At 39.1% G+C, this 27,576-nt stretch overlaps 1 protein-coding gene across 1 annotated transcript in view; it reads right to left on the bottom strand.

Moving 5' to 3' along the window:
* Nucleotides 1-27,576, bottom strand: part of TBC1D5 (TBC1 domain family member 5) — a 371,763-nt gene that overhangs the window by 203,404 nt on the left and 140,783 nt on the right. Inside the window, exons 4-7 of the mRNA XM_019497895.2 lie at nt 10,773-10,881; nt 8,584-8,673; nt 8,408-8,479; nt 6,991-7,058 (exon numbers count right to left, since the gene is read on the bottom strand). Of these exons, the coding sequence (XP_019353440.2) occupies nt 6,991-7,058; nt 8,408-8,479; nt 8,584-8,673; nt 10,773-10,881 (339 nt within the window). The remainder of the gene's footprint in view (nt 1-6,990; nt 7,059-8,407; nt 8,480-8,583; nt 8,674-10,772; nt 10,882-27,576) is intronic.

The following is a 27,576-nucleotide window of genomic DNA, read 5'->3' as shown; positions in this document are numbered from 1 at the left end:
ACTTTGATTACTGATATGTGTGTCAGTATTTTGTTCAATATAAAAAAAAATTAGGGTAATTTTACAAGGATACTTTAATAAGTGTCATTAAGCCATTAAAATGTCTTAAAATAGCCTAAGTTGCACAAAATTCTAGGACCTAATCATGGGCTAATGGGAACTGTACTCACAATGAGATGACAAAGTCCTGAACTACTTGGGATTTAACAAGATCCTGTACATACTAGATCTACTAAAAACTTCTATGGTGAAGGATGATTAGGCTCTACTGCTAAGTATAGACAGTCTAATAGCCTGAAGCTAACTCGATTCAATCTTTGCAGGTTAATCTAAGCTGCACAGACGAAACAAATAAGCAAGTGAACAGACATTCACTTTTGATTCCAGAAATGTAGCCATAGGCCTGCACTGGCCCAGGCCAGAAGCTAGGGGGTACCAGAGCACACCTCCCTGATCAGCTACAGCAGACATGTTGGGCCAGGGTTAGTCCACCTACCCCACAGGGTGGGGTGGTTTGCAGAAGAGATGAGGGACAGTGAGTTAACTTGAATTGGGGACAGAAGTTCAATAAACTGATTTAACCTAAATCAGTTAAGTCTGATGCTCTATCCATCCAGGTTTATCTTAAACTGGTTTTGGCTATTTTAAAAGCAGATTATATGTACTAAACTTCTGTTATGCTGCAGATTTGAACTGGTTTCTGATCACTTATACTGGTTTATGTGTAATTTCTGTCTCCAGCCTACATGTTCACAAAGGAAAGGCAGTCCTATATAATACCTTAATATTTTATTACCCAAGAAAATGAACTTGAGATATATTAAAAATGTTAAGGGATAGGAAATTCAAGATGCCAAGAAGTTGGGAAAAATGCTGCTGCACAAGCTTCAAGAACTAGAACAATGTAAATATTATTGTGTAGCTAGTTGCAAACAGTTCATGATTGTGTAATCTGTTCCTTGCTTGAGTGACAGACAGACAGACAAAGAAAATGCACTAAAGTTAATTTATACAAGATGTCTCTCTATAAATCAGTACACAAACAAAACAGCCTGAAACAGAGTAGACTTGCATGAGTGACCATATGAAATGTTAACACAGAAAATAATACAAATAAAAGGGGGAGGATTGGAGAAGAAGGAAGAGAACTATTTTGAAAGGGTAACTCAGAAGAATTGCAGTGTTACTTGATAACAGAATGATTTCTGGTATTTTCTTCCATGTTCCCTACTTCTTAAAATAAATGCAGCACAGCCTGACAATTTTCAAGGGCTCCCTTGTATTTAAGTTTTAATGTGTGAAAAGGCACATATATGAAACCCAGTTATTTGTGCACAGGCAAACATATGGGATATATTACATAGGATGGGTGAACACAAAATCAGTCATTCATGTGTATTAACTGTCCATCTCTAGGAATCTGAAAACAAACAACAGTTGCTATTTTCTTGTAGCTATTCAAATATGGCATTTTCTTCTTATAAATGATAACACTGTATAACTTGTCAGGATTATCATGCTACAAGTATTCATGGAATTGCTTCTGCTTGGGTTAGATTAAAAATGGGATAAAGTGTGAAGGGGTGAAGTAAAATACTCTTTAAAAATACCTTAAAATTTAGGTGAACATATATTTTTACCAGAAAACCAAATAATATTTTTAATGCATTTTTGGATAAGCATAGCGTGATCCTGTTCCCTCTAAGATATTAATGAGGAAAGAAGGGCCTGGGGATGTGGCTCCAGGAACAGATGTGGTACAACACATTTTTAAGACTTATTTTGTAAAGAGAGTAATTTAAGTCTTTTTTTAATGAAAAAATTAGGGAATGTCCAAACATCCAGTGGAAGAGTAAAGACCTAAAATAATAAGAGAACCCTGTTTAAAAGGAAACACAAGAACTATTTCCCGGAGAAAAATACATGGGTGATTGTGGATACAATTATAGCGCAATGGGACCTCTACGTACTACTATACCACAGATTATAACAATTCAAAAAACTAAAAGCCTCATGTAAATAGTAAAATTTATAGGGCATATGATACAGTGGAGAGCACAGGACGCTTGGCTCCTATGTCTAGCTTTAAGTCAGTCTTGTTGAGCCTTACCGTGCAACCATGGGCAACACTGTGCCTCAGGTTAACCAGCTGCAAAATAGATATCATATTGCCAACCCTACATAATAAAGAATAACAAATCATGAGATTTTTTTAAAACACATTTTGAGTTCATTTCATGTACCTTTGGTTTTTCTGAAACTTTTCTGAGCCATTTATATCAGTTTCATGCTTTCTTCCACCACATTTAGAGAGAGAAATTTCCTTAAAAATGAAACTGAGCTTCTTTCATATTCACATGGTGCAAGCTGTTCAGGTTCTGGGTATATCCCTAGTGTACAGGTTTTACTGTTCTGTGGAGATACCTGAGCTAACATGGGTACCAAAAGTAATCTACTCAAACCAACACAGAGATCAGTACAGGCTAATTTTTCTCCTACATGGCAGGTTAAATTAGCCCACAGTGAATTCTGTGCTGTTATCGTTGGGCTGCTTCTGGGCAGGGCTAGCTCACTTAAAATTAGCTTCAGTATCACTATCTACACTGCAATCTACAGTATAGACATACCCTAAGAAAAACACTAAGTATGATGAGAATTTGAATAAAATCCTTAGAATAAACAGCACTGTGCATTCCTCACAATGGTAATGAAAGTTTAATTATAAAAAAAAATCAAAAGGATTAAATATCAAAGCACAGAGTTAGGGGACATGAATATGATGTCAGCAAAAATCCTGACAAGAGTCCTGGTATGAAGAGCACAACATTTTTCTGGCATCTGAAAGAGGTATACCAGCATTTGGAAACTTGTATGCACTTGCAGTAATCACATTACTATAAAGGAAGGACACAGCGGAGACTGAAAAGGTACAGTACAGCAGATGGCAATCAGCATAATTTAGGATTTTGAAAAGATTATTTATGAAGGACTATTATTCAGGCCTGTCCTGTGTAGTTTAGGGAAGAGAAACTAACAAATAAAATTTGAAAATACACAGCTATCCATGAGGATTTAGGAAGAAAAATAACAAATCCATGAATAAGACAGCTTAAGTGTTCATTATGGCAAATGCAAAAAGCTAGTGATCATGAAGGTTAAGAGGGAACTATCAGTTCAGAAAGAATGTTACAAAGAATGTTACTGTGCAATTAGAAGCTCTTTTAAAAGTGTAGTGTCTCCACATCCAGAAGAGTAGGAACAATTTTAAGAAAATGCTAGGGTAATAAATCTAACTTAATGCCAGGGAAGGACCACATGAAAATCAGCTATTGATGATCATGTTTTACTGCAGTTAGTAGAATGTGCACTGAAGATTATTGTGTCTAAAAGTAAAGACCAGCGTGAATAAATGGCTACTGTAAAAGTCATTTCAGGGTGTTCTGAAACTACCCATTTTTTTCTTTTCACTGATATAACCCAACTGCGTAGTGGATAGATCTACTTCAGCAGCATGGCTAATAAAAGCTAAACACAGAGTACAAGCCACCTGAGCAGCAGACAATCCTGTTGCTTTTTAAAGAACTGGAAAGGGGGTGTGGAAAGGGAGAAAGAAACTATTTCCCTCTACCCATGGATATGGAAACATCCAAAAGACTGTGGGGAGTTGGTAAGAAATGAACATCTAGGCATCCTCAAAATAATTTTTCAGTGGTGAGGGGATACTCTCCCCACAAAAAAGGATATTGGGAACAGGTTATAATGGAATGACTCGGTGTTGTTGAGAAAGACAGTTCCAGAGATGTAAATCCTGAATACTGAACTTTATCTATTCAAAGGAGGGAAGAGGGGCCCCAGACCTCAGATAATTTACCTATCACAAACAGCAATGGGGAGAGTGCAAAGTTATAGACAGTGGAACAAGGTAGATGTCAGAGTGAGGGTAAGGTCTCGCTGAGCTTTACTGAGCTTCAGCTCACACCTTCACCTTGCACAACTTCCCTTTAGTTATCTTGATATTACTGGGGTAGGATAGTAGGTGTTTTCACCAACTAGGATGCCAGGTACTCGGAGGAAGGCGGCACTGGAGGACTGATGCTGCCCCCCCCCCCCCCGCTCTATTTAGGAACTGCTTTGGGTACAGGGAATTAAAATTGGTAAATTTTAGTTCAATTCATAGCTTAAAAGAAAAGAAGCAAGGCTAGTGAGAAGGACTAGCAGTTCAGACTCAGAACGTCAATGCTTCTTCACAAAGGAATTTGTACACATTTTATAACAATAAAATAAAACTTCTGCACCTTATGCAACACTACTGGTTTCAAAGACAGGTCTGGGGAGAACTTCTAAAATTGTGCTTTAGTTTCTATATTTTTTTGTTATTACAAGATAATAACAGTATTGTACTTTAGTGCATTTACTGAATGACAGTAATTAATCACAACCTTCTCAAGTCTACTGCATGTAACCATTGTGCATATTCAGATAGGAGTTTCTCTTTTAGGAGAACAACAGAACATAGTATTATACTGGTAGCCTGGTATTGGCTTCTATATATAATTAAAGTTAGGCCAGAACTTTCATTATAACCACCCAGTTTCTCTTAGCCACGGCCTTCTGAAAGGCTTCTTATTTGGAGACAAATGATCTGAACATGGTTACAGCTCAGAAGTGAATGTTGTTGGGAAGCTGAAGGAAAAATCCATTTTGATATGTCTCAGCTGCTGTATGATGAAAAAAGAAACATCATTATTTTAGATGTGTTGATCACTAACAACATAATTACTTAATGACATCAATACTTTACTTACAAATAGTTTTTATTGCAGAATAGGAACTTTGTTTGATGTAACAGGCAAAAATATAAAGTGGTTTAAAAAACTGGTTCTTATTATACAGAATAAGTGCTAAGACTATAGCAGGGACTAATGAAACCATGCTTACAATGTGACATTCCCTCTTGGTGGACGATTCTGAAACCAGCATAACAGATGAAAAAGACAAAGTGCAGGTATATTTTCCTGCTGCCCTTCTAGATGGGGAGCTACTGGGTTAATCCAGATTTTCAGAAAAATACTTTCAGCTAATTACAATGGTAGCAAAATGTGTGAATTCAACTCTCTATTCAATTCATTTATTTAAATTTTGATAGTAAAATATTAGGACTATTTAAAGCTCCATCAAATTAAAAATCATATTTCTGTACAATAATTTAAAGCCGATTATTGTTGCACTAGTTAAAACTGATTTGCGCTAGGTAAAAGATTATACAAAATAATTTTTTCCTACTATTGCTGATGATACTTTGTGGAGCTAGTATCACTATCTCACCGATATATCAAGTTAGTTAGTTAATTCTGTTGATTGTAAGGGCGTTTTACCTAGGAAGAGGGAGAAACACGCACGCGCGCGCACACACACTTTTAAAACACAGAAGTTGGCAAGTTTAGTACACTTTTTCCAAAACTGCTTCAACTTCTAGCTGATGTACCTTAACAAACAGAACTGACAAGTTTAACTACTATTTTTTTAAAGGGATGTTTTTTAATAGGAAAATAAATATTAAATATGTATTAAGTATTAAATAAAGTATGTTGAAACCCAAGTGAAGAAATGTAAAATATATTTTCACTGAAATATTAACTTGCCCACATTACACATGAACAACATATTTCGTGAATAATTACGCTACAAAATGTATACAACCTCAGTACATAAGCTGTGCAACACAGGCAAATTAATGTTACTGTGACAATTATACTGATGACTTCTGGTATTCCCCATTATTGCTGGAAGTAGACGCCATTTTGGATAATTACATACAAACAAAATATTCTTTATCCAAAATTATTTTGCTACCTGGACAGTTAACTAGACCAGAGGAACAATAGTCTGGGTCTTGCATTCTTTTTAACAACTGTCCCAAACTAATACTATAGCAATTTTCATTTCCCTTTTACAATTTATGTAAGTATATATTTTAATATTAGAACATGCTGAACTGTTCCCATTTACAAACAAAAGAAATGCCATCCATGAAAATTTACATGAAATCATACTCGGGTTCTATTATAAATCCAAAGGCATAATGCATTTGATAAATCGGTCCAAATATAGATGCTCAAGATATTCCACAAAATTATCAGTGACCTTTACTTCCTTTTAAAAATTTTTTTTATCGTAAGTGAATTTGATTTACTTTGTAAATTAATATTGTAAATGAATTTTAAGAGTATGACCACCACTGTCTTTGTTTAAAACATAAAAGAATGTATGCAATCCAGTACAGGACAAGGGTACATGTTTAACAAAGCTGTAATTAAATGTAATTGTTTTACACATATTAAAGTCAGTGTTCTAACTCTGGGAAAATATTTTCAGGAAGTGAGTGTTCTAACACAAATAAGTTCCTAAACAAGAATGACTTGAGGCCAAGGAGATAAAAAGATACTTAGTGATAGCAGGGCAATTTTTTAAAAAGGCATCTGTGACAACACTAGAAAAGTGATGCATAAAAATAGAAATGCTAAACTTCTCTAGATGAATGACATTTTCTAACTAATTACACACTGCTTTTCTATTATTGATTGAATAAGTGTTAAGAATTACAGAAAATCATCTGTTCAATCTTTTATTATGAACATAATTTAGTCAAAAGACCTGTCAATTTCTCTTTTCTTTTTGTTTCCTACAGAAAACTGTATTTTAAATTTAATATAATATTTCCTAAATCTTAATTGAGAAGAACTTCACTTCAATGATACCAACAAATCCTTACAGTATAACATTTAATTCAAGAATATTTTCTGCTCTCTCTCAAAGACAGAGTCAAAGACAGACTTCTCTTTATATATTGTGTATGTGCTTGCATGTTCATGTATTCTTAGCACCCTTGTATTATGCTATATCATCTTAGACAAAGAAAACATGATGTTGTGCATACAATGTAAAAAAAAGTTTAAACTGTAATAATTTTTTTCTGAAAGAGCTACATACGTTCTTGTCACATCTTGCTCAATCATTGCTCGAAGCTCTTTATCCTGGAAAAATTTGTTCCAAAGACTCTGAAATAAGTCAAAATAATTGTATTAAATAAAAAATACGATATACTTCAGACTTGCATTATATCCTTGCAAAGTACTTTACAAATATTAACCAATTAATCCACAACATTTCTGGAAGGTAGGTATTATCACTATTTTACAGATGAGAAAGACAGATTAGTGAGTGGCCCAAGGCATCACAGCAAGTCAGTGTTGAGCAGGGATTAAATTTATAAATTCCTGGCTTCTATCCCTATGCTCAATCCACTAAACCACATTGCTTCTATATACTTAAAAATTAATTATAAATTGGCTTAAATTGCACACTGGCCAATTATTTGCAACTGAGCTTCTTTGCCCTGGCAGAGGTAAATTAAGTTGGGAATGTATAACAATTGAACACCCACAATGAAAAAGACATCCTGTTCAAATTGGTATTGATCATTTTAAAAGGAAGTTCTCATATCAGGAGCAGAAAGGCAGAAATACAGCAAACTAATCAATCCTAAAATTAAATCTAATTTGAGTCAACTTCAGTCATTCTGTAGCTGTGCTTGTGCTACCCCATCACTTCTTTGCCCTGTTTACTGGGTCCCTGCAAAGGCTAATCTAAATGAAAACTGCTCCTTTTTCCCTTTGCAGGACTGAAATGGATATTACAAGATTGCTGTACTGTTGAGGAAAGTGGAGTGTAGAGTCAGCTCTCCCTGGAGGAGCATGGTGCCTTGACGCATTGATCAGAACTTAAGAGGAGCAAAATCCATAGCAGTTCTTTCATTTACTTAGCTTTCAGAACACAGTGGCAGTAGCTGACTATACCACCTAGCAAAGAACAGCTAATACAGTTTAAAAAAAAATCCCATCCTCTCCCCACCCTGTAAACAATTCATGACCATTTTCAAAGGAGGGGAAAAAAAAGTTTGCCAACTGCAGGAACATAAAACTTGTAAAGAAAAAATTCTTATTTAATTTATATTAGTGCACTGCAAGCACAACAGGATTAAAATGTTTGACACTGTCCCCTTAAGACTAATAGCTTTCCTTTTCTCAGTTAAATTTACTAATATCCTAGTTATAACTGTCAGATCACAACTTGAGCAAAACCCCCAGAAATAGTCCTCACTCATGAAAACGTAACTCAGGACAGGCACAGCAAGGTACCTATAACTGTGTGCGCCGAATAGGCAGCATACCAATAAGAAAGGAGAAACACTTCCAGATGCTCAATAGCAACTCCTTCTGACAATCTACAGAACAATACTACAATACATCTATTTAATTTTCCCTGTTATTACCAATCTGACGAAGTAAACCAGGAAATTTTTGTTGCTTGTTTGGCAGAATTTTTGTGGCACTGCAGTTCATCTTACCCCCTCATCCTGTGAAAGTGGATTGTTGATAATCAGGTCTTGCTGCCCAGCTTTTCGAGGGTTTGTTATATGCTGGGGGAAAAAAAATAAAAAAAACAAGGTTTCTATTTTCAGGTTCTAATTTTAGAAGTACTATACCAATATCCAGGTGCAGAAAAATGTTTGGCTATACTTACTATCTCTTTAATCTTGTTATATGATGTTCTTAAGTTTGAAGTTTTACCTATCCACTGACATTTATCTTGGGGTAGAACATTTAGAAACAGCTGTCAATAAATCAAAACATGCATGTAAGAAGTTTAACCAATTTAATGCAACTTTTCAAGTAAGTCCTATAGGAGAGTCTAAACCATTTTAGGGACGTGATTTAACAAAATCAGAATCTACATCTGAAATTGACAGAACCGAGGCCCTTGGCAGATGTTACACTTAAGACACAATTAACCTGTTAATCGCATCTTAAATAGCAACCCAGCCTCACATTCAGGCAATTCATGGTGTGACAAAACGCAAAACCAGCCACACATTATTCCACAAAATGTGTAATAATTATTTGTGGTTGGCTTTTATCATGCCTTAAAATGAACAGGTCAGGGTACTGGTTTATAGTTTGATACCTGATTGCAAGGGTTGGTTGACAGCTCCCCCCATTCTGAAACTGTAATGGAGTCTCCAACCAGTTCCCATGTTGTCCTGAAACTGACACGGACAATCAGCTCACTCTCTCTTCCTGGTTGGAGAAGAGAGGGAGATGTGACAGTGAAGGGGACTGGGGGGCTTCTCCCACTGGAGGCCTTAAACCCGACGCAGGGCAGTTGCAGCTGACAGGAGCCTCTGCTCCATCGCACTGTACAGCTCAGCCAGAGCTGCTAGCTGCAGGGCTTAAAGAACTGAATGGAGGCAGCTTTTGCTTCCCACCACTGGGCAGCCTGGCCAGAGCTGCCTGGAGTTAGGGCCAATTAGTCAGCTATTTGTTGGCCCCAGTTTCCAGATAGCCCTGGGTCTCAAATGGGACTGTCTAGTAAGGACTGACAATCACCCAAAATTAACTGACAATCAGCCAACTGTCAGCCCTGCAATCAGGCACCCAGCTTTCAACTTGTCAGTGCAGGGAGAGCCTCCTGCCATGCGTGTCTGGCATGGCAGGAGGCATGAGTGTTCGGATCAGACCCCACTGCGCCTTTAAACAAGCACGTGCCAGAAGCCTAAAACCTGAAAGTATGTACTTTTAAGTTCCAATAGCTGAGAAGCTAGAAATGGTACAAGTTCGAAGATGCAACATGTTTGATTAGTATAAATAGCCACAGCTTCATTGACAACAATAGAGCTATGACAATTTACCACAGCTGAGGCTCTGGCCAATTCAGATTCAGTTTCCCAATCAGACAAAGAATACAGGAAGAGACCAAATTAAAAATACACAAGAGGAGTTGTAAGCAGACCATGAATGGAAATTATGCAACGTATTTAAAATCAATGAAACTGCAGAAAAGAAACATCCATTTACGCACAAACTGGCACCACACTATACAGTCAGTTTCTCATTTTTTTTTTTTTTTTTTTTAATACTTATGCAGTGTATCTTAATTTTTTTTTTGTAGGTCCTTCTAGTAATGGGAAGCAGGAAAAATTCCAATTCAGGTGAAGTGACTTAAGTTATCATGGTCGCACACAGAAAGACTATTTAGAAAGATGCTCTCTTTTATCAGAAATTTTCAATCTTACCCTAGTGAAAAAGAAAGAAGGGCCTGATTGCTTTGCAACATACTGCTTTAGGACTCCAATCCCTATTATTTATTTTGCCCAAGAGAAAGAGAGGCTTTAGAGGGCCTTTACTGTCTTACAGAACTACATTAGCCTGGTTTCTTTCTTATCCAAGTCATTACAAGAGAGCCATGGTATGAGTCTTTCAAGGTATGAGAGCCTTTCATTCACATATCAATAGGAGGCATCTCAACTGCTTATTGTGGAGAAGGAGCGGATAGGTTTTCAAAAAGCGCAAGTTAATCATTATAATATGAACGATGACCAAAACTTCCCCTTTAATCTCAACACATCATTTCAGTGTAAAAACAGTGACAGGAGACACAGTTACATTGCAATGAATTTTACATTCAAATGAAATGTAATTCAACACAAAGATGCTCTTTCATAGGAATTCTTCACTATCACCAGCAATTCAGCTATAAGGCAACTCAATATGATTAGTAAATGCTCTATGAATTATAAAAATGGACAGAAAAACATTGGGATGAAGTCTCTTGGAAAATTCAGTGATTCTTCGCATCAATAATCTTTCAGCGCATCAGGTAATGTGTTGATATATTGCAACCACAAACTGTAAATAAATATTTTCTCTTCTTACCTTCCAGCAAACACTACGGAACCTGCTGCTTCTCAGCTGCCCATTAATCCCCTTCAGCCGTATTGTTGCCAAGTAATTGTTGTTTACAAATAGTTCTTCCCATTCTTTACTACATGAAAGGGGGGGAAAAAAAGGAATGAACACTTAAAAAAAAAAGCCTCAGCTGATTTAAGGGCTATATCATACTAAGTAATTTTGGATAAGCAGAGGAAAGGAACTTTTTAATGTATATATTTAGTTGTGTACCATTTCTAAACGCATGGCTGTCTTTTTGGACACATTTCTTCTCTGGATTTAATGAATATGTAGATCGCTATAATTATGCCAGCTACTGAAATTCATAATGTCTATGGAGGCTATTCCATTTCCTCTAAAATGTTGGTACTGCAGTTCAGTGAATAAACAAGAAAAATGAATATTAATATAAGCACATTCATGTTTCAGCCGTAGACAAAGAAATACCTATTCCAAAAATATGCAATAGAAAAGTATACTATTGACTGTATTAGTTCCTCACATGACATATTTGCTTAAATGAACCTTCTTTTCTTCTTACTTTCAAGCTGGGCAGTTAAGCATAATAGAAGATGACTTTCTTTAACATTTAGTGCTATTTACTATTGAAATCACTTCTACTTTTTTCTACATGATCAGTTTTAAAATTTTAACAGGTGCTAGCAAATTTAAAAAAAACACATCAAAAAATTAAAAACCCTCACTGTATAAACTGTTAAAGGCAAGCTTGAGTACCTTGCAGTACCTATGGCTGACTAGATAAACAACCTAAATATGCCTCCCAGGCATGCAGACACCAGGGGCCTAACACCTGTGCCTCATTAATATACAAGTAAATCTGCTCTACTGGGAAACAATTGGAAATTAATTGTCCCAAACCATTTACTGAGTTTGAATAAAAGAATTAAACCTATATTCCCTACATCTTCCACTGAAGTGGATCTCAAGAACAGTATCAGTCATTTGATGATCTTACCAAAGCAGCCCCAACCTGCTTAGATAAAAATATATGAAGTCACTCCATTTCAGTGTAGAAGCATGAGGGGCACACTCAAGGGCATAAGTATTTTGAATATTTTCGTTTGTTCAATTTATACCCTCAAGGTAAAAGTCCCCATTTTTAACTTTCTCTTGAGATTTACTTGGTCTCCCAAGGTGAAACTATGAAGCAGAAATAGTGACATTACTTATTTAGCTTTGGGCTGACAGATCTGTTTAGTTAAGCGGGGTTACAGAGGTCATTCAGGTGCTGAAAGAAAGATCTCATTCTGCACTTGTCATTCAATAAACTGAGTATGGATAAACTTAGATTGGATATTGAAAGAATGTTTTCAACCATTAAAAGCTCTTCCAGAATCTCACTAATCAAAATACTAGGAGCAAAAACATAACTAGTTTTAAATGAAATTCAATAAATATATGAAAATGATTCTACTGCCTGTGAAAGTAGAGGCTAGAGTCAATTATCCTGAAGGTTCTTCCTCCTTCATCTATGTTCCTATTCCTCTGGGGCAGGTCTGAATTAGTACCCCAGAATGTGTGCATGTGCAAGTGTGTGGTGGGAGTTAAGAGGTGTGTGTGCAGGTGGATACTGTGCTGGTAGAGATAGCTTTCAGTTAAATGGCATTTTCATAGCACTTGTTTCCTCGAAAAAGTACTGACTGCTATATGCTTGGATGCAGTTGAGCAACAGCATATATGTAGGCATTGTTGGAGATAGGTAAAGATGTGATGCATACAGAATGCTTTGACCTTCTCCCTGCTCCTCCAGTTTTGTATTATCTGTACTAAAGATTACTTTGACCACTATCAACTGCCAACTGGTCCAATATAGCAGCAAATCACAACAGTGCAGGCAAGCGGCAAGCAACAGCTCCTCTTCCCTCTAGCCACATCGCCTACATCAGGAGGGTGGTAACCTACATTCTATGGGCTGGATCTGGCCCATGGTAACAGCAGCCTGCTGATGTGGGGCTTTTCCTCATGCCACCATGCATACAAGCAATGGTGGTAGCTGGGTCCAACAGTTCACCTACCCAGGGTCATTATTCTAGCCTCCTGGTTTACATTGTTGGCCATAAATGGTTGTGGCATGAGTTATTGCATTGGCTCCCACCAGTACAATCCAGAGCCACCAGTGGAGTCCTCCTTATGACTAGAAGACTGCTAACTGCTAGTTATGCAGTGAAGAGTGATTATAATGCAAAGAAAAATCTGGCCCTTAAACATCCTTTGGTAACTACAGGATATTATGTCTACTCAAATGGTCTTGCTGAAGCATACGTGGTAGAAAAATTTCCTATCATAAGTAGTTTTGTAGCATCACTGGTGTCATTCTAACAGCTGCCAAACTTAAATGCAACTGTTCTTCTGAGGGTGATATTTCCCTATATACAAGGGTCAGATTCTGATGTCATTTGCGCTGCTTAAGTAGAAGATTGCATTCACTTAATTAGTTGGAAAACACCGAGATGTCAGTCGAGTTAGTGCAGATTAAAACCAGTGTAATGAAAAAACAGAATCTGTCTCAATATGTTTATAACAGCAACTGTCTGTAGTAACTGCTAGATGGCAATTAACATTTAAAAAAAAGGGCCTACTAGGACCCAGATTTTATATACTTGCAAAAAACGCAAAATGTTTCCATGCTTTGGGGTTGAACTTTTCTAGACCTGGTCATTGCATGGAAACACATGACTTTGAAATATTTGTGCAAACCCACTTCAACAACTGAATTATAATACAATGTAATGATGTTTTTTATTATAATAAAAGTCTAAAATACATTTTTTGAACTAAGCTACATTAAAAATAGCTGGAAGAAGGTTGCCAAGCCCATACTCCAAGTTATGTTTGGTTTATTGGGAAATTTAAAAAACACTGTAAACAACTGAAAAAAGAACAATGAAAACAAACAAACAAAATCACTCCTGAGTGTTTAGTAAGAACTTGCTGCAAATTTAGTAGAATTAAATAAAATATGAGCCTGTGTATAACACCACCCATTAAATCTACCTGCTGTTCATACATTTTTAAACCTCATGCTGCATCATGTCCAGAATGGTAGAAATCTATAGGAAGAAAGAAGATGCCTTTCTTAGTAGACTCTCTTCTGAAAGTATTAAATGATACTGAATGATACCTGAAGAAACGAGCTTCTGCTAGAAGCAAATGTATTACGTCTAAAACTCTCTCTCAAGCAGCAAGAGGTCCCTTGTCCACAAAACAGCAGTACCTGTGCTGTTTTTCCCTACTCAGAGAATGTTCTGCTTAAAATTGTGGTCATTATGTTTGCATGGAACCCCCTGATGCTGCCTTAACTATGCTTGTTCCATACATTCACTTCAGTTACGTTTCTCACCTACTCGATGTGAGTAAAGAAAGAAATACAGTAAAAGCTCTGTTATCCAGCATCCCCCGGGAATGGGGGATGCCAGTTAATCAAATATGCCATGTCCAGTGCACCAGGGTTTTCACTCCCTGGCGTCAGTGTGCTGGGAGACAGGGAGGGGGGGCCCCCGCACAGGCTGCTTTGCCCCGGGCCATGGTCCATAAGGAAGAAGTAGGACTCAGCTCGGGGCGGAGAACCAGAAGTGAAACTTCTGGTTTCGCTTTTGCTACATCCCTTCTAAGGAAAATTCGTATTGACAGATGCCAGTTAGTGGAGCTTTCTAGTTGCTAAAGTGCCAGGTAACACGGCTTTTGTTGCATTTCTTTCTCCCCCAATTATTTAAATTATAGAATCATAGAAAATTAGGATTGGAAGGGACCTCAGGAGGTCATGTAGTTCAACCCACTACTCAAAGCAGGACCATCCCCAAATAGATCATTCCAGACAGGGCTTTAATCGAGCCAGGCATTAAAAACCTCCAAAGATGGAGATTCTACCATCTCTCTCAGTAACCTGTTCCAGTGCTTCACCACCCTCTTTAGGCTAATTAATTTAATGAGAAAGTTTTTCCTAATATCCAACCTAAACTTCCCTTGCTTCAACTTGAGACCACTGCTCCTTGTTCTGTCATCTGCCACCACTGAGAACAGTCTAGCTCCATCCTTCAGGTAGTTAGAGGCTGCTATCAAACCCCTTCTCAGTCTTCTCTTCTGCAGGCTAAATAACCTCAGTTCCCTCAGCCTCTTCTTGTAAGTCATGTGCCTCCACCCCCAAACCATTTTCATTGCCCTCTGCTGGCCTCCCCCCAATTTGTCCACATCCTTTCTGTAGCGGGGGGCCCAAAACTAAACACAGAACTCCAGATATGGCTTCACCAGTGCAGAATAGAGGGGAATAATTACTTCCCTCCATCTGCTGGCAATGCTCCTACTAATGCAGCTCAGTGTGCTGTTAGTCTGTTTGGCGAAAAGGACATGCTGTTGGCTTATATTCGGCTTATTATCCACTTTAACCCCCACATCCTTTTCTGCAGAGCTGCTGCCCAGCCAGTCAGCCCCCAGTCTGTACTGGTGCATGGGACTGTTTTATGTTAAGTGCAGGACTCTGAACTTGTCCTTGTTGAACCTTATGAGATTTCTTTTGGCCCAATCCTCCAATCTGTTTAGGTCAATCTGAATCCTGGCCCTACCCTCCAGTGTATCCACTACTCCCCCCAGCTTGGTGACACCCATGAATTTGCTTAGGGTGCAATCCATCCCATCGTCCAGATCACAGGCAGGCAATTATTTCGGGAGGAGGGCCACTTACCAAGTTTTGGCAAGCTGTTGAGGGGCGCATGGATAGCTCTACCCCTTGACAGGTACCCCCACCCTCTGGTCACCATCTTGTGACCATAAGTCCTACCCCCTAACCCCTGACATTTGCCACCAGAAGTCCCTCCCCTTCCCCTTGGAAATATTCCTTTCAGCAAGGTGTTTTGCTATCTCAGAACCAGAAAAATGCCAAGTTATATTCTAAAAATCAAACATCTGCAACATTCATTAATTTGATTTCAAAAAATATTTTTGTCCAGATTTACATGCGTTTATGTAGTGTACATGGAGGTGATTGCATGAAAGCTTAAAATGAAGTCTTACTCTTGTATATTGTGGGTGTGTGTGTGTGGTGGGGTGGGTACAGGTTTGTGAGGAGCTGTGGGAGTGTGTGGGAGGATGTAGGTGTGTGTGGGGGTGGATAGGTATGGGGGTGGAGTGAGAAAGTATGTGGGTATGTGTGTGGACATGTGGCGTGTGGGTGGGTATGGGGTTTGTGGGAGGATGTGTGGGGGAAGGTGGCTGAGGTGTGTGAAGGGGTGGGGATGTGGGGTCTGGGTGCATGGCAGTGCGAGGCGGGGTAGAGATGCACATGTATGGTAGAGCATACATGTGGGACTTGCCCCGTGAACACATGCTGTCCCTCTCACTGCACATGTGTGTGAACACAAGCGCCCTCCCAATCCCAGCCCTGGGGTACTGGTGCAAGCCTTGTGCTCCCCACAGTCTGGTGATGCAGCTAGGGCCATGTGGTGCTGGAGGAGCCGGCAGGTGGGCAGTGAAGCAGTGGCAAGCAAAGGCTTCCAGTTGGGGAATGGGTGGGGGTGGGAGTGGGAGTGGGGACGGCCTTGCTCCTGTGTCCTGTGGCTGGCTTCCGCTGGGTCTTACTGTCCCTGGCTCCTGTCATCTTTGACAGGCATCCAGAAGCAGATAAATATAAATTTGCTAAATTTTTTCGGGGCCCTCCAGTCTGGATAGAATTGCCTGTCAGGCCGAATTCAGCCTGCAGGCTGTATTTTGCTCATCCCTGTTCCAGATTGTTAATGAAAATATTAAACAAAACCGGCCCCAGAAATGACCGCTGGGGCACTCCACTTGAGACCAGCTTCAAATTAGACCTCAAGTCATTGATAACTACTTGTTTAGCCCGATGATCCAGCTAGCTTTCTATCCACCTTACAGTCCATTTATTCAACCTGCATTTCCTTAGTTTGCTTGTGAGAATGTTGTGGGAGACTGTATCAAAATCCATGCTAAGGTCAAGGTACATCATGTCCACCGTTTTCCCCGCAACCAAAGAGCCAGTCATCTCATCACACAAGGCAATCAGGTTGGTCAGGCATGATTTATCCTTGGTGTATCCATACTGACCTGTTCCTGATTACTTACTTCTCCTCCACATGCTTAGAAAAGGATCCCTTAAGGACCTGCTGCATGATTTTTCCAGGAACTGAGGTGAGGCTGATTGGTCTGTAGTTCCCTGGATCTTCTCTTCTTCCCTTTCTTCAGGGAAGACTATATTTGTTCTTTTCCAAACATCCCGAACCTTCCCCAATCACCACAAGTTTTCAAAGATAATTGTCAGCAGCACACCAGTCACATCAGCCAACTCCCTCAGCATCCATGGATCCATTGCATCTGGTCCCATGGACCTGTACACGTCCAGCTTTTCTAAATAGTCCCTAACATGTTCTTTCACCACTGAGAGCTGCTCACCTTCTCCTCAAACTGTGCTGCCTGGTGCAGCTGACCTTGCCTGTGAAGACCAAGGTAAAAAAGGAACTGAGTATACTTCAACCTCTTCCTCATCATCTGTCACTAGGCTGCCTCCTCCATTCAGTAAGGGACCCAACACTTTCCCTGATCACCCTCCTGTTGCTAACATACTTGTAGAAACCCTTCTTTTATCATTTACATTCCTTCCTAGATGCAACTCCAATTGGGTTTTTCTTCCCTGATTTCATCCATGCAAGCTTGAGCAATATACTCCCACCAATGTCATCTGTCCAAGCTTCCACTTCTTGTAAGCTTTCTTTTTGTGTTTAAGATCACCAAAGAGTTCCCTCAGTAAAGTTTCTTTAAAATACAACCAGCTCTCCTGGACTCCTTTCCCCTCTCAGACTGGCCTTCCCATCAGTTCTGAGAGGGAGTCAAGGGCTATTTTTCTGAAGTCCAGAGTCCATACTATGCTGCTCTCTTTTCTTCCTTTTGTCAGGGAGGGGTCAGGACCTTGAACTCAATCATCTTGTAGTCACTGCTGCCCATGTTACCATCTACTTCTACATTTCCCACCAATTCTTCCCTGTGTATGAGCAGCAGGCAAGAAGAACACAGCCCCCAGTTGGTCTCTCTAACACTTGCATCAGGAAGTTGTCTTCAGTGCTCTCCAAAAGCTTCCTAGATTGCTTGTGCATTGCTGTATTGCCCTCCCAGCAAATATCAGGGAGACTGAAGTCCCTCATGAGAACCACGGCCTGTGATCTGAAAACTTGTGCTAGTTGGCTGAAGAAAGCCTCATCTACCTCATCTGCCAAATTATCAGCTTATTCAGGAAAAGCTTATTTCTGAACCAGCTTCCTTTATGGTAAGAAGTATTTTATCATGGAGATCAGCTTGGAATGTGAGCACACGTGGTTGCTGTTTGGGAAGACAACTGAGGAGAAAGATGTTTGGGAGGCAGATCAGCATGTAGAGAAAGAAGAGGAGATTGATGACATTCTGGTAATCAAAACTGTTGTAGGTTATAGAACACACTATTCTACCCAAGACAATTCAGTGGGCCTACTGACTTACATTAATATATACCCTACCAAGACTAGTAGGTAGACAAAGGAGCCTTTCCATAGTATGCCAGTCACGCTGGACAGGAGATAGTCAAGTCAACACAAATGTAAGAGATGAAAATTAGGAACGTCAGCATCAGACTGCAAAGATCCCACATTAGAACTGCAGATGCTTAGATCAACCAGACAAATGTTATCTGTCATGACTGTATTTTTAGTTTCCATCACAAGTAATGAGGGAACCAGTACATCTAAAATGCAATTAGAAACTGTACATAGATCTTTTGTTTCCTATACCCAGGGGATATTTTATACTAATTCTTAAGAATCTTCCATTTGTGGAATAAAAATCAGTTTAATCTTTAAGACAACATTTAGAAAATGAACACTGTTACACACAGTACTGTAGTGTGGGACTGGGTATCCCAACACTAGTACTGGGTCATAAAAACCTACACTTGGGTTCTACAAGAGTCTAAAATCCCAACCTAATTTCTCCTTTTGGAGAAATGCCTTAGATAAAACTTTTGAACAATGATGTTACTTTAGGGAATGAAAAAGAGTTGACATAGCAAGCACGCTATATATGGTCCAAGTAAAACCAATTTGACAATTTTATTCACTTTTTCATTCAAAACGATTTATTTTTAATGCATTGAGACTCCAGCTCAACTACCACAGACACCAGTGAAACATAATGTTACTGACGCTTCTAATTATTGTGTCATATGCTTTGCAATTTGAGGTTGTTATTAATGAGAAAGTCCCAAAAACCAACCATGTGAGGGCACCCACTGAAATTAGAACAGGTTTAAAACTAACAAGAAAAAGTTTTTTATACAGAATGTAGTTAACTTCTGGAACTCATTGCCACAGGAGATGTTAATGACAGATAACATAGCCAGATTCTAAAAGGGACTAAACTAATTCTTGGAAGATGGATCTGTATATAGCTATTAAACAGAAATTTAGAGATGTTTCCATTGGTTTAGATATACCAGAGATGGTGGATAGCAGGGAAAAAATAGGGCAGGTCAGCAACTTACAGCCCTTAGGCTGGATCCAGCCTATGGACACAGGGCTTCAGTGGCATTCAGCAGCATAGGGCTTTGAGAAACACTCCCCAAACTGCCATAGATGGGGTTGATCACTTTTAGACTGTTTTAACTGTCCCAAACTCCTGTACAGTTCCCAGCACAGCCCCAACACTATTTTCCTACCCCTTCCCTGGCACCATGGCTATTTTTAGACCCCCCCCCCACACTCTTCCCCCCTGCCCGATGGATAGCCTCCCCTGAGGACCAGCCAGCCCCCTGCCCCACCAAATCTCTTATTCCACAAGCTGCTCCCAGTGCTGGTTTTACTGGTGCTTGCCAGCGCTGAGAGCCAAGCAAGTAAGTTGGGGTGGGAAGAAGGGTGGGAGGGTGGGATGGGGGGGGAGGGTTAGTTTGCAGGGGTGGGGTTGTTCATCTAGGAGTTGGGAGTGCAAAAATATAGCCCCTGGTCCTGGGGAGGGGTGAAGAGCCCCCCCAATTCCCCAAATCTCCCCGTAGACCCCGCAAGCTCTACTGATCACACCATACCCTCCCAGACCCCAGCAACACCCCTACAGATCCTGCCCATGCCCTGATCCCCTTGTGGACTCTACCTAACCCCCAACCCCCCTGCAGACCCCACCTGCCCCCCAGTCCTTCCCACTGACATCACCTGCCCCCTCCAAACCCTTCATGGACCCCTTCTGCCCCCTAATTCCCCAATCCCCCCTCCAGACCCCATTTGCCCCCATTCCCTCCCTGACCCCCTCATCTCCCCCTTAGAGCCTGCTTTCACACCCACCCCCAGCCACTGGCTCCCCCATCCAACTTACCTTAGATTGGGTGCCTATTTTTAACTCTATCTAACCTCCCTGAATATCTATACAGAGCCTGGTTTAATACCCAGTAAGAAATTACTAGTCATTACATCATTACTATGATGTCTTATGTGTCCTCATTATACAGCATAGACATCTATTCTATAACAGAGATTAAAGTTGGTGTCACTGTAGTTAATAGTGCAAGTTAAAAATTAGAGCTCTCAAATCAAATTAAAGAGAAGCTGACAAAAGGCTGAGGTACAGCTATGCTGCCAGAGGGTGCCCAACATTCTGTATTTTTATTTGTTGACATCTTCATGGCTTGAGATATCCCTTATGGTTTTAAAAAGAGCAAAGAATGGTTATTTTGAAATTATTCTCTTGCAGTAGATGTCATCATAAAAATTAAAAAAAAGATAGGTTTATACACAATTTAAATTTTTATGTAATTGAGATATGACTATAAACAAGATAATTCAACCAATACACTAATTTTAGTTCATAAGCATACATACTACTGATTAGCAGGTTTATTGCAATGCCTTTTCCTCCTCTATAAATACATTGATTCTATACTCATCATCATAGCTAAAGCCATCAGGGATTTTGTGAGAGAACATACTAATTTTTAAAATTATTGACTTAGGATGGTTTTACTCAGTGGTGCTCTTATGATGAAAAGAAATTGTTGGTTGATCTTCAGAATAATCTCAATTTAACATTATTTTTGGAAACTTAATACTTGTACAAAAATTTTAATACCACATCAGCACTGTACCTCTGTGCTGAATTTTTATACATTTCACACGTATAATATCAGCAGTGTAGTTTCTTCAGCAAAATGAAATCACTGATTAGATTTTCCTTTCAGCAGACTCTGTATGAAAACCAAGTTATCTTATTTAAGCTCCAGTACTTCTGCTGCAACCATGTAGTACAAAAATCTATTTAAAATGCTACCGACTACAATGGCACCTAGTACTGAGAAAAAGAATTGATCATCTACAGACCCCCTTGCTTCTAACCTCAGCCATTAAATAACTCATGGTTCTGAAGCAGATGTTCTTGCTTTTAGGTCACTAAGAACCTTATGGACTAGTTTTCCTCTCCAAGGAGCAAATGCCAGTCTGATTAAGATCTGGAAATGTACAACTCAACACCAAGAAGAATGTGATGCCATTTATCTGTCAGTTTCAGTCACATTGGCACAAGGAGTTTTAATGGAGTCCTGATACTGTATTTCACTGCATTACTGCTATGCTTAAGAATTATTAATAAATATTTTAACTCTCACTCTTTTTAGTATGAGCTGTTGCCAGACTGTTTAAAATGGGGGAATTTGTTAAAAGCTTAGGACAAAAACATTATTGCTTGTTTCTTTAAGATAATTAAAGGACTAGTGGTGTTTACTAGAAATGGAAAACTTAAAAAAACCCTGAAATGGTGCCAATAGGAGAAGACTGGCCTTAAATTCTCTGCTACTTATTTCTGGTTCTGGATCTCTATTAAAACCCTATGATTAAACTTTGCTTTAGAAGATGATGTTTATCACTCAAATACATTTTCTGTCCCCTCCTTTTACCACAGGTGTCTCCTTCCTTAGATTTGACAACAAACAGTAACTATTTTTGTGGTTTTTAATTATGTCAGGGTTTAGTAATATTTTAGCAAACAGTACAATGTTTTCCACTTACATAAAGTACATTTAACCACAGTGGTTACTGTGCATGTACAACGGAAGTATATTTTTGACAATTAAAAGTTGTTTGTATCAGCAATTACCAAGGACATTGCAGCGTTTTATTATATATCTACAGCAGTGATTCTCAGTCAGGATGCTGCAGAGTACCACACAATGGTTAGCACATTTCGGTGTGAAAATCTGATTCACAAGATAAACCCAGAGATTTTAAAAAAAGGAATCCATAGTGTTAAAAACATTCTGACCCATTGGGGCCTTTCTGAGTTCTCTGCAACAAAAGAATAACTCCATTATTTTTCTTTAGTCAAAAACTGAGTGAAAGCTAAAAGCTGACATTTCCTGAGGGGTGTCTTCAGTCTAAGGCCAGGTACAGATATTACCCGTTTACCAGTATAAGTGATCAGACACCAGTCTATACCTTGCACAGAACAGAAGTCCAGCACACAGACTGACTTAAAAATGGCAGAACCCAGTCTAAGATTTGTCCCTCCACCAAAGGGCAAATGTGTGTTTTGTTTGCTACCGATTTAAACTAGGCTGCTAATGGAAAACTGCGTAACTTAGACATTCAAAAAAGCCTGAGGCAGAATCAGTCTGTACCTAACGTAAAAAGTTTGAGAACCACTGCTCTGCACCATATCTGCGTGTCTGGTTTTAAAAGCTGAAGTCATAAGATTTTCAACCATATTACAGCACTACATGATTGAAACTAAGTGCTATTTCCAAGGTTATTTGTTTCTTTTAAACAGGACATCATTTACGGCATTTTCAAGTTCCAGCTGCAACTTCTAGAAAGAATTCTCCATTCCCCACTTATACATCTTTTGTGTGTATATACCTCGCATTAAGAAAAAGCTAGTACAGACTCTCTGAACTCTTAAGGCTCCTATACACGTGCAGGGAGCCTGCTCCGACGCACTGGAAAGGTTAATCGAGCCTGCTGGAGTGCAGAAATTAATGCCCTCCAGCAGACTCTAGAGTATCATATTTTAGTGTCCCTGTGCTGAAAAATGGGGGGCACTGGGGCACTCTGAACTAAAGCTCATTTCGATGAGCTTTAGTTCAAAGCACCCCGTTGCCATTTTTCTGCACGGGAACACTGATACCTGTGACGCTTGGGCGCTTTTAATTAGCATGTTTTGCTAATAAAAACACCCCACACACCTCCCAGAGCATATGTAAAAATGCCCTTAGTGCTCTTTAAACAAGGGAAGACCAGAATTAATTCTTATCTCCCATGGCAGATTCCACAATTGTATAGCCTAACTATTTACTTATATTACAACTATAACAGAGGTCTCACCAAGAATGCCTTTTATTGCTGGCTTTTGCTCTGGGCGTCAACAATTTCAGCCAGTATCTTTGAAATGCACTGAGTAGATCCTTCATAAACAGATGCATTTCAATTAATTGTCTGAAAATCAAAGTAGTAGGGAAAACCTACTCTTAGCCAAAAAATTAACAATTGCAATAATTAATAAGAGGGAATATGGGACTAATTTATTTGGTGCACATGGCGAGCAACTGATACTATACGACTGCTACACGCTGGCTTTTTTCTGGAAAACAAAAAAAAAATCCTCTTACTAACTGCTTTAAAGAGATATTAAGAAATCAATGCCAATTGCTGACTTTTCTTCTTTTGCCCCCATCTCTCAAGATTTTTGACACCCAATCCTTTTCAAGTTGTCAGCTTCCCAAGTGTTAAGTAAACTTGTCGGTTTGCTCTCACTTCCCTACTAACCCACACGCTGTCCGCAAAGAAGAAACTTTGGTGGAGGCCTATATTAGCTTCCATACTTCTTTGAATGGGAAAAGCAAGTCACTCAACTCAGCAGAAACTCAAAGTACCTACACCATGCAAAACAGATATAAAATTCATGTAAAAGTGTTTAGTGAACATCAAGTAGAGATTCAAAGAGCTCATCAATCAAGACTTCTTCCTGGTTCAAAAAGTTGGCAACAATTCTAATAAAAGTAGCTATGAAGAGGTTTGTGTAGAGCAAATGAGCTGTGGAAAAAATAATCCAGACACAAGAAACACAGTAAGATAAATTTGGTGGTGATTTACCTGAGCCCTCAAACAAGACAAAAAGAAGGGAAGGAACTGGAGAATGTAAATTTACAAAGCTCTCTACATGGTCAACTAACATCAGATGGCTTCTTTTAATTTTTCTGATTTGGAGAACAGTACCTTGGAGAAAAAGCCAGGCCTGTGTTCTTATTATTGGAAATAAAGCATGGAGCTCCGCAATCCAAGAGTGCCAACTTGTTAATACACAGATGTGAGTAAGACAACCACAGAGGCCATTTTCACTAAGAGACAGTTAAAGGTAATTGAATGTAATGATTCAAAGGCCTGAAAACCAAAAACAACAAGGAAAGATTCTACAGGATCTAAAGACAAAAATCAGGTCTTATTTGGAAGATCTTGTGGCCATGAGATGGCACCTAATGAGAAAGGCTTCTGTTTCATGATGCTAAGTAAGGCAAAATCTAAACTGAAAAACAACATGCCCTAACTTCTCCATCTTGGAAGCAGAGAAAAAGAGGACAAAGGAGGCAACCCTTGAGAAAAAACAGAAGGAGAGAGAATCCAATGCTCTTGTCTAACTTCTAGCACCAGACATGTTAGAAAAAGATTAAAAAAGAAAAAAAGAGAAAAGAAAATGAAAACAGATGCAAACAATCATCTGAAGCTCTTTGCAACTCCAGAGCTGACTTTTCTTCTCTAAGGGACTCTAGTCACACGGATGGCGGCAAGCCAAGAAAAACAGGTTACTCTTCCTTACAGGTAACCTTAACAACACAAGAGCATAGCAAACCAAGGAGGACTGTGAGGAAAGGAAAGGCTGCTTCTTGGAAGAGTTTGGAAAACAAAACATTTTTCCTACAACACAAGAGCACCTTGGTTGATTACAATCTAAGCCAGGCTCTGGACAACAGACTCAGCATATACATTTCAAAATCATTTGCCTGCTTTCTTCCTCCCCCTCCAGACCCACCCCATCTTATACAGGCTGTGTTTTTTCCAAAAGAGGGGGGCAAATGTATTCTTATGTATATCTGGCCTGGGAAGCCTGATATGAAATCACCCAGTTCCAGACTACAAGTGTTTTAACACTCGGCCAGGAGGGGGTAGACATGTTGTATAAGTTAGCCCCATAATAACAGGCTTAGAGAAAAGCAGGAGGGAAACGTTCTCACAGTTTCACTTCCTTGCTATATTTTTCCTGAGCATGCTTACTATGGCACTAGCCACTGGCTGCAGCACAGAACAAAAGCATCTCAGAAAGCAAGAGCATGCTACCTTCTACCATGGAAGCAAAAAACATCTGGAAAGGTGAGCCTAAGAAGAAGATTAGATACCAATGTCCTTTTTATGACAGATGTATACTGCATGACAGGAAAAGGAAAAACACAGTGCCAAACCCTATTTCTTCTACTGCTTGTCTAAGTGGACTTATGCACTTAAGTATCATTCTAGTTCATGATGTAAAAGTTGCAAGGAATCCTTTAATGGGGCTACTGCTTTAACAGAGCATCATCTTACCCTTAATACCGAGTCACAAAGAAGCAGAAAAGAGGAAGAGGTGTTATGCCAGGTCTTGGGTGGCCAGGTCTGGGAGTCAGGGTCTGGAGGAGCAACTGGGACTAGAAGGAATGTGCAGAATCCAAGTGTTGGGGAGCCAGGGAAGCCAGAAGCCAGGAGGTGCATCCGAGAAGCTGAGTCAGAAAGACAGAGGCTCAGGCAGAGCATGGAGTCAGAAGGCAAACCAGGTCAGGTAGCCAGGAGATCAAGGTTGAGGAAGAAGCTGGATAAGGAAGCCAAAAAGTGAGGGAGAACACAGAGACCAAGAGCGAGCCAGGTCAGGCAGGTAAGGGATGAGGCAGAGAGCTGGTAGGGTTATGAGTTGTGAAAAACATTAAAAGCAGCTGGGTACAGGTTGAGCCTTCTTGACCAGACACTTCCTCTTCCAAGTCAGGGGATTATATTGGAATGGGTGAATGGTCAGCTGACCCTGACTAGCCACTCCAGCAGCAGGAGTGGGTAGGTGACCATGCCCAGAAGAAGGTTTCTGGTCAGTGCTGGTCATCCTAGATCGTCAGTTGGAGAGGTGCCAAACCAGGCGAGTAACTGATTAGGCAGGCCAGGACCCTGGGTCTGAGGTCAGAGCTTAACAGGAGGACCCACCCATTTTGTATTATCAAGCAGGATAGAATAGGATCACACTTTGGTGCATTTACATACTTAATAAGTGGATCAAAAGTCACAAAATTTTAAGCAATAATCACTGTGGAAATGAGGTCATATTACAAAGTGTATCATCAGAGTATATTAGAAAGTTTAGAAAGTCTAACCCACAAGTTTATTAAAAAAATTATGCAGACTGATCATAGGTCTCAGAATTATAGAAGCATACAATATAAGAATGGAGAGAGAGTGTTTTTTTCCCCCATCTATATATTTATTATAAGCAGTATTAATATATGAAAGCACCTTGAAAGAATATAATTATCCATAAGATATTAGATTCAAATAGCCAAAAAAAAGTCTGTCTGTATCAATGGCTCTCCTTAAAAGTCATAATTAGGTCATTAAAATATATTTAGAAAAATAGCCTGTAAAATAAAGTTAAAAAATACTCACCTTCATTTTATTTCATAGGTCACTGTTATACCATCTAATAAGATAATTAAAAACATGCAAGCAGCTGGTACTGCGGCTAAACAGATTAATGTAATAGTCTGTAGTCATATGTGCTGGCAAGGGGTTCACCTCTTTGGCGAGGAGAAGGTCAGCTGCCCTTGGGAAGGAGAGAGAAAGACAATATTCCTACTTTCCAGTGGCACTGCATTGCAGATACTGAGGCTGAAGTCTGGCATGGTTTTTTCTCCTAATGGAAATATTTGCACACCTACCAAGGTCTTCCATTGTTGTGGTAAAAGTAGCTTTAAGGTCAAACATATTTCTTCTAAAGATCATCCAAAATGATCAAATGAAGTTTTCTTTTTATTAAAAGACAAGTACTCACATACCCCAAATCCAAACAAGACATAGTTTCAAGTTTACCATTAGTAAACTATCAAACTTTTGAAGATACTCTACAAAAAAGAACATTTAATCGCATACTTCGAGTAAACTTTTTTTCCAGCATGTACAGAATAATCTGAGTTAGCAGTACAGGATTAAGTAGCAAATTCTCTGTTCTCTAACTAGAATATATTTGTAACCTCCCAGATTACGTAGAATTCTAAGTCAAACTTGTTTCCCATTTCCACTGCACTTGAACTTTATGAGTTGAAGGGAATGTCGGCTATCTCAACTTCAGCGGCACTAACTACATCAGTAGCAACAAAGTAAACAAGATCCATAAACTCTAAAAAGAAGACTCTACACAAACACATTAAATCACAAATACTGAAGTCACATCAGTGCAATGGTTGTGTATATTTCATTTTATAAATCCTTATTTTTCAGAGGTTTTTAATGATGAATATCAATAGCAGGCTAAAACTAGTCTAGCAAAACTTTCTACTAGAGTCAGAGAAACTTTTTTTGAAGAATTTTTTACAGAAGCAATGTGCCCTTGGGATTACTTATACAACCAAAAAAGGTATCATTTTACTTTCAAGTGTTTAAGAACTTGTAATTATTTTCCTTTTTGCCTACACCAAATTGTGAACTGGTATAAACAAATATAAATACATGTAAAGTAACATATGTTGTTCAGTAAATTTTTT

Source organism: Alligator mississippiensis, chromosome 5 (assembly GCF_030867095.1).
Source record: "Alligator mississippiensis isolate rAllMis1 chromosome 5, rAllMis1, whole genome shotgun sequence".
NCBI lineage: Eukaryota > Metazoa > Chordata > Crocodylia > Alligatoridae > Alligator > Alligator mississippiensis.
This window is presented reverse-complemented; position numbering and strand designations above follow the sequence as displayed.